We start from the raw sequence: 8,122 nt of genomic DNA on the forward strand, positions 1-8,122 counted from the left end.
CATCAGCTGGTTTCTTGGTGACAGTTTTGGACAAAGGGAGGTTGGGGGACTTTTGAAAAAACAGGGTCGGATGAATATTGGGCTATTCATATCGCATAGGCATCTTCTGCTTCGTCTCTCTTTCTACATGTTTTAACTCTTTCCTCTCTCCCTCCTCCTCCCACAGGAGGAAATCCTGAGCAGCCTGTTCAACTAGAAAATCAATGACTGATGGAGACTTAGTTGCTAGACCAGCCTTTGTAAACAAAATCTATCTTTGGAAGAGAATGAGGAAACTTATGAGAGCCTTAGCAACCAAGTGTTGTTGTAGCAGCCTACATGTATTGAATACTATTTTGTTCACTGCTCTATTATCATAAGCACTCTGTATATGGATGATTTTAATCCTCTAAACAGTGTTATGAAGTAGATAATATTAACAGATGAGGAAACTGAGACAAAGATTGGTAACTTGTTGAAGGGCACAATGGAGCCAAGATTCAAACTCGGGCAGTTTGTGTCTAGAGTCCACTCTTTGAAGACCACCAAGCTTATAACTTTTCTCATATATAATAGTTAATTTTTGCCCTGAATTACAGAAAGATCTGAAGCCAGGGTCGCTCAGGAAATGATGGAGAGAGCTCCTAGCAGAGTTGGGACGGTTCTCAGTGTGCCCCAATGTTGTGGTGGTTTTTCAGCATATTCTGTCTTTTCTCCTCAGTCAAGGACCAACCTACCTTTTCTTTTCTAGTGCTGAGGAATGTAAGCAAGTTTGCTGGGCCTTGCGAGACTTCACCAGGTTGTTTCGATAGCTCACACTCCTGCACTGTGCCTGTCACCCAGGTGAGGATACATAGTTCCCAGCTTTTCTCCGGACTGTCGGGGATGCCTGGGAATGGGCATAGGTTTTAATGCCTATCAAGGGACCGGTCTTATAGCTGGAGTCAGGGAAGGACTCAGCAGTTTAACTGTGGTGAACAGCTGGAATATACGGGGCCCAGATTTTCCTGGGCCTGGGCAGCCAGATAATAGTCAGTGTCTTTGGGGGACCATTTTTACCTCCATAAAAAAGTAACTGTTGCAAAGTGCATTGAAAAATTTTCTTCCCCCTTCCCCTTACAGACACTTCTAAGATGGTAAGTGTACATGGCAACAAACAAGTATTTTTAACCTGGCTACTTTGGCAAAAGCAACCTCAAGTAGACTGTTATATGTATTGCCAGTCTCCTAAAACTGACCCTCCAGATGTAATGAGCAGAGAGCTTATTCTTATCACTTTTATGACCTGAATGCTGAAGTGCCTGGTTTTGACCAGGGCAGGAGGTACGAGCTGAATAGCCCTTATCCGAAATGCTTGGGATTTCGGAGGAAAAAACACTTTCAGAAGTGTTTTTCGGATTTTTGATTTTTTGGGATTTTGGAATATTTGCAGAATGCATACCAGTTGGGCATTCCTAATCCAAAAATCCAAAATCCAAAATGCATCAATGCGCATTCCCTTGAGGATCATATCAGCGTTCAAAAAGTGTCAGCTGTTGAAGAATTTTGGCTATTCAGGTTAGGGATGCTTGGCCTTTACAGGAAAGGAGGAGCATCTTTGGCTCCCGATGAGCACTTTTCTCCACGTGCTTTCCATCTCCTGATTCTGAAGCAAAGCAAGAAGCTTAGCAGAAAGGAGTGGGTAGTAGAATTTGGATGCCAATTTCTTGACGGAGAGAAGAAAACCAACTGTCCTTTAAGCCCACTCTTTGATGTCTCAAGGCGAGTTTCTTCTCCCAGGAGGCAATTCTTGATGAATGTGTAGCACTCACTGGTAGTTTCTGTGATAAATGCATTCATAGGTAAAGGTGATATTCAGCAGTGCCTTGCCACACCCGAAATCATTTCTCAACTTTGATTGTTTTAATGAGTAATAATATCATTTGGGATCCCCAGATTTTGCGTGGCGTCTGGGTTAGCTGACACTGATACACCTCATAAGGTTGCTCATGGACAGCTGTCGGTGTTCGTGGTTAACTTTTATTGTGCTCTTACTGTGTGTCAGGGCACTGTTTTAAATGCTTTAGATGTATTAGGTAATCCTCATCTGCTTTTCTGGATTTGTTACTATTTTTCCTACTTTACAAATGAGGAAATTGAGGTTCAACAATGTTTAACAATTTGCCTGACAGTTATTGGTGGAGCCAGAGTTCACATGTAGATATTCTGGTACCAGAGTCCTCACTTTGAACCACTCCACTTAATACAGTATCCTTTCGATAGCATCTAAATTGGTGTTTTATTTTTAACTGGTTGGTAGGCAAAGCCTTGTTTCAAAATAAAATCGACATGAAGCCTGTGGGATTTAGCAGACTGAGGTGGAACTTCCCTGGTTGCTTTGAATGGGAGACCTGGACCTGTTGGCTCTTTGCCCTCCTGACACATCATCCCTTGTTTCCACAGCACACTCAGCATTGGAAACACGCTGCAGATGGTGTCTCATTAATGCAGTAGCTCCCTTGAACCCACAAGTTAAAACTCCAGACTTTTATTTTTTTTTTTTCTGAGTTCTTATGGCAAACTTCAGAATGAGGTACCTGAGGAAATACAGAAACCTCTGCCTTAAGGTTGATTTTACTAAATGCTCTATTTTCTGGTGCAGTTATTGACTATCTTATCTCTTTTGTCAGGAATGTCTTTTTTAATTAGAAGACAGGAAGAAAACAAAAACCAGACTGTGTCCCACAATCAGAAACCTCCGTTGTGGCAGAGGGGCCTTCACCGCCACCAGGGTGTCCCGCCAGACAGGGAGAGACTCCAGCCTTCTGAGGCCATCCTGAGGAGTTCCTGTTTGGGGGTGTGAGGGAAAATCAGCGCGGTTTTTAAAAAGATGGCTGTGGCCTGCCCGGCGTGGTGGGAGGGGAGCTGGTTTCCTGGTGAACTTTCTAAAAGGAAAAATAATTTTAAGTAAAGAAAAAAGAAAAAAAAGGAAAACTAAACAGAAACCAGAACTGAAACATTCACCTGGTAGCAAATGACACATGCACACACACACATACACGCACAAGCGCCAGTGCGCACGTGCACATGGAAAAACAAAAGGACAAGCTTTCTGTGAAACAAAAAATTTACTTGGGGATAATGTGGGGATTCACATGAATTAAATAGCTGCAATTGGAAGAAGAGGGTCAGGGTCATTTGTTCAGGTTTTCTATTGTTTTGTCCTCTGTTTCCTCTTCTCCCCTTCCTTCTCTTTCTCTCTCCCCTCCTTTTAAATGCAAATGAGTAGAAATTTCTTCTACCTTCCCCAGCTGTTTCTTCCCACCTTTAGAGTTGTTTAGACAAGGAGGAGTAAGCAAGGAGCCTATTCTGCTTTCTATTGTGGTCACATTGGTGATGCTCAGGACCTGCCAGGGTCAGAATTTATGGATATCTGAACCATACATCCATAACCATATCTCAGTCCACTTCCAATCCACATCAGGTTGTTGTCTGCCTTGGAGAGAAGAGCCAAAACTGGGGTGGGGTGGGGGGTGCAGGATATAAATGTGTAAGTTTTTGTTTTTTAAGGTTTTTTTTCTTAGTGAATTATTCACCCACAGACATGAGAGAAAAAAAAGAGGGAGGGTGTGTGGAGAAAAAATGTTTACAGGGCTAACAAGGGATGATGTGTCATTTAGTATTTTACTAAAAAGTGTGGAAATGACTTGATTTCAAGGGGAGGGTGAGGCCAAAGAGGGAAGCCCAAAACAGATCTTAATGTTTCAAAGGAGTGCAGCCCTGCACAGCCATCAGATATGAGGGCACTGTTCTGTCTGGTGTTGTAGCCATCTCAAGAACAAATCAACAGCAACAAAAGAAAAAGAATAAATTTTTAAAATTTAACCAGTGTTTGTTTTTACTTTCATTCACTGCCTTGTAGCTCAGAAATGGTTCAGCTAGACTAGCTATGGAGTCAGCCTTTGGTACCTGATAGACATCTGGGGATGGAGTTGAAAGGGCAGGCCCCTGCCCTGATGCCACAGACCCTTCAGACTTCAGGGAAGTGGCTCATTCTGCACCTTTTATTCTCCTAATTCACACCAAAACTCGTGACGCTTACATTTTACTCTTTCGTGTAGCTCCATGGGAAAGGGAGTTGGGTTACTCTTTCATGTTAAACAGTGTGGTATGGTTTTTCTATTGTGGCCACACAAATAGACAGTTTCCTGACCTACAGATTTATTGATCTTTAAAAAAAAAAAAAAAACTTTATTGAAGTATCATTAACATAATCTGCATGTGTTTAAGGTACACACTTTGATAAGCTTTGACATAAGATACATCCATGAAACCGTTATCACAGTCAGGGTAGTGAACACACTTTTTTTTTTTTTTTGAGACTCGCTCTGTCACCCAGGCTGGAGTGCAGTGGTGCAATCTCGGCTCACTGCAAGCTCCGCCTCCTGGGTGGTAGTGAACATACTCTTTATTGCCAAAAGTTTCCTTGAACCCCTAGGTAATCCCTCCTTCCTGCCTCTTCCCATCTATCCCCATTTCCACGTAACCACTGGTTTTCTGTCACTGTAGATTAGTTTGCATTTTCCTGAGTTTTTAATAAATGGAATCCTAACAGTCTGTTATGGCAGTGGGGCTTTGAGCTAATAACGGCGGAGCTGTATTCTAATGTGATACATCTGGCAGTGTTGTTGATATACTGACACTTCTCTGCCTTTTCTTTGCCTGTCACTTTAACTTTTTCACTCCTGGGCATAAATCCTCAAGCTACAGAACAGTAGGAATTTGGTGAAACAAATCTTCCAGCATAACATCAGTGGTACACAGGGTTTTAATCTCCAAAGAGGCAATAATAGAAGGAGAGAAAAAAACTTGAGTGTCTAGAGTGATAATCAGATTCCAAGGATTAGCACATTGCCCCAGCCATCCCTCTCATGCTCTGGCTAAATAATAAAACCTTTAAGTGTTGTCCAACCATAGGTCCTTGAAATAACCAGTTGATTTTGCTCTGTTTAAGGAATTTGGCTGTTTTCACAGGTTATTATGTGGGGAACTGAAAAAAACGTGTGGAAGACTTAATGCAACCCTCCCAAGCCACTGAAAAACATCCTGTGGAATGCATATCTAAAGCTATAGCTTTGCAAACAGCCCTGTGTTATTAATGGTGTCAGAACCTCACTGCTTACTTAAGCCTTACAGATTATTTGAAAGGGCTGCTCTGAAGCTTTTGGCAGAGCAAGGATGCCCATCTAGATTTTAATTTAAAAAGGAACTGTTCAGGATCAGCTCACCTAATGGAGATGCTGTGTTTCTGTATGGCATTGTCTAGTAGAAATAGGATGAGTATCTCCCGTCCACATGGGCAGGTCAGCTAACTGCATCTGAACTTGCCTAAGTCATCTCCCCACAGAATTGTCTTCCCATGATAGGATTAGCCGTGAAATGTTGGTCAAGATTATGTGGAACACGGATCATCCATTGGGGCTATTTCCAGCAAGACTGTACTAAAACATAGTAACTTGTAATCCTTATGTATCTGAAGGGAATTGTTATAAAGAACAGTAACTGAGAATGCATGCCTAAGACATAAAGGAAATTGTGCTTTTGAATGGCATCAACATTCATGAGTTTATGTAAATGTCTACCTTGTGTGGCCCTGATTTAAGTGAATCATCAGATGAAAGCCACAACCAAGAGACCTTAAAGGTTCAAGATTTTGCAACCAGATGTGCCTGATTCTTTGGGATAGATTATCAGCAAATGAGAATATTGCCTTCCAAGAATGCTCCTTCAGCAAAAATGGGAAAAGCCATTGATATCTTCTCCTCTACAGAGACTGAAAAGGGTAGGTTTTTTCTTCTTTTTTTTTTTTTTTTTTTTTTTTTTTTGAGATGGAGTCTTGCTGTGTTGCCCAGGCTGGAGTGCAATGGCGGCATCTCAGCTCACTGCAACTTCTGCCTCCTGGGGTCAAGTGATTCTCCTGCCTCCGCCTCCCGAGCAACTAGGATTACGGGCACCCAACACCACACCCAGCTAATATTTGTATTTTTAGTAGAGATGGGGTTTCACCATGTTGGCCAGGCTGGTCTCGAACTCCTGACCTTGTGATCTGCCTACCTTGGCCTCCCAAAGTGCTGGGACTAAGGGGTGAGCCACCGCACCCAGCCAGGGTAGGTTCTTTATGTCAAAGAAAAGCTGAGAGTCTTAAAAGGGTATATTTAGTTGGTTATAAGGATGAACTTGGTGGGGACAAGGAGCTTGAAAGAAGGGAGAGAAACTGCTGGGGCTAAAGGGCTGCGTTCATCCCCAGGGCTGTGGGCATCAAGGTCCTGTGGGTTCCAACGTAAGCTCCAGCACAGGCCACCAGAGCAGTCAAAAGGTACTACCAAGGGGAGCCCTAGCCTGGCTTCAGAGCAGTGAATTGTACCACAGTGGCCTGCCCTTACCTCTGGAGTTTGTTACATCCGTCACTTCTGGGTAATGTTCATCCACAACTGGCTACTACAACACAGAGATCTTATAAGTGACAGCCAGGTTTTTTATTGTTGTTTTCATTTTATTTTTAAGAAACCAATAAATAGAAATTCAGGGAAGATTGTTGGCAGTTACTCAACTGCTAGCAGCACTGGGGAAGTCAGCCCACTCTGGTTGCGAGGGGCACCTGGCCCTTCCAAGCCTCCCCAGTTCGTCTACACTCAAGTCTCCCTGCTCCACCATTCATCAAGGGTTGCAAACTCAAATGCCCTTAGGGACACGGAGAGCAGTGAAAGGAAGCAGGCCAGGAGAGGACCATATTGAACTGGGAGAATATTCCCCACCCAGAGTTCCAGCTGATTATTGCCTTTGAGGAATGTGTGACAGTGTTTTCGTATTTGCCAGTGTTTTGGAAGAAGCTGGAAACCAGGTATGTGACATCTCCCATCTCCTAATCTCAAAACATTGAAAATTTCAAGAGGGAATAGAACTGCACAGGCCTGTGCGGAAAAGAGGTGCACACCTTTGTAAATGATTGAAAACTAAGAGTACAGACAAAAGGAGCGCTACGTAATCACTGTACTCTAGTTGGTGAAGTTTAAGAGGATGCAGGTGAACAATTCTAAAATCACTGTACCTGTGTACATATAGAACATCGGGTAGGATGAAGAGTAACTTTATGATAGAGGAACCTATCACTACCTCAGTCAGAAACAGTAATAAATAAGGTTAATAGTATGCACCCTTAACATGATGTAGTGGGAATGATGCTTCACCTCTGTGGTCTTCCATACAAAAACCATGAGAAACAGGTGGAACACAGTGGTTCATACCTGTAATTTCAGCTGTTTGGGAGGCCACAGTGGGAAGATCACTTGAGGCCAGGAGTTTGAGACCAGCCTGGGCAATATATTGAGATGAGGTCTCTTAAAAAAAAAAAAAAAAAAGCCAGGTGTAGTGGTGTGCACCTGTAGCCCCAGCTATGTGGGAGGAACTCCTGCGCTCAGGAGTTCAAGGTTGCGCCATGGCACTCCAGCCTGGGCAACAGAGCAAAGACCCTATCTCTAAAAACAAATGAGAAATACATCAGATAAGCCCAAACTGGGGGACACGCTTTAAAAAATGGCCGGTATTCCTCAAAACCATCAAGACCAAAAACAAGAAAAGTCTAAGAAACTGTCATAGACCAGAGGAGTCTGGTCTATGTCACGTCAAGTAATGACAAGTGAATGTGACAAGTGAATGTAATGTGATACCTTGGATAGGATCCTGGAACCGAAAAAGGATATCCGAAAACCTTGTGAAATCCAAATAAAGAAGTTGAGTTCATAGTAATTGTCCACATGGTTTCATTATTGTCACAAGTGTGCCATAGTAATGTGTTAACAATTGGAGAAACTGTGGGTCCTTGGGAACTCTATTAGGAACTTTTCCATAAATCTAAAACCATTCTAAAATTGTTTATTTAAAAAAATCTGTACGGGTCACTTAACCATGTGAAAAGCTACTCGGCCTTGCTAATAACAAGAAGTGGCACTGAGATAATATCTCACCTGTCAGGTTGACAAAAATCCAAACAGTGATAATATATATATTCTGTGGATGAGGCTGTGGGGCCAGGTATCCTTGAACATTTGTGGGGGTTTAATCCATTTTGTGTTGCTGTAAACGAAGACCTTTCTGGGTTATTTAC

General features: G+C 42.6%; 1 protein-coding gene across 2 annotated transcripts in view; it reads left to right on the plus strand.

Annotated features, from left to right (window-relative positions):
- Positions 1-5,569, plus strand: part of TNPO3 (transportin 3) — a 101,869-nt gene extending 96,300 nt beyond the window's left edge. For both annotated transcript variants that reach the window (XM_050782518.1, XM_050782519.1), the window contains exons 22-23: positions 731-822; positions 2,649-5,569. In XM_050782518.1, coding sequence (XP_050638475.1) covers positions 731-791 — 61 coding nt within the window. In that variant the 3' untranslated portion in view covers positions 792-822; positions 2,649-5,569. The remainder of the gene's footprint in view (positions 1-730; positions 823-2,648) is intronic.
- Positions 5,570-8,122: the final 2,553 nt, after the last annotated feature.

Source organism: Macaca thibetana, chromosome 3 (assembly GCF_024542745.1).
Source record: "Macaca thibetana thibetana isolate TM-01 chromosome 3, ASM2454274v1, whole genome shotgun sequence".
Classification (NCBI taxonomy): domain Eukaryota; kingdom Metazoa; phylum Chordata; class Mammalia; order Primates; family Cercopithecidae; genus Macaca; species Macaca thibetana.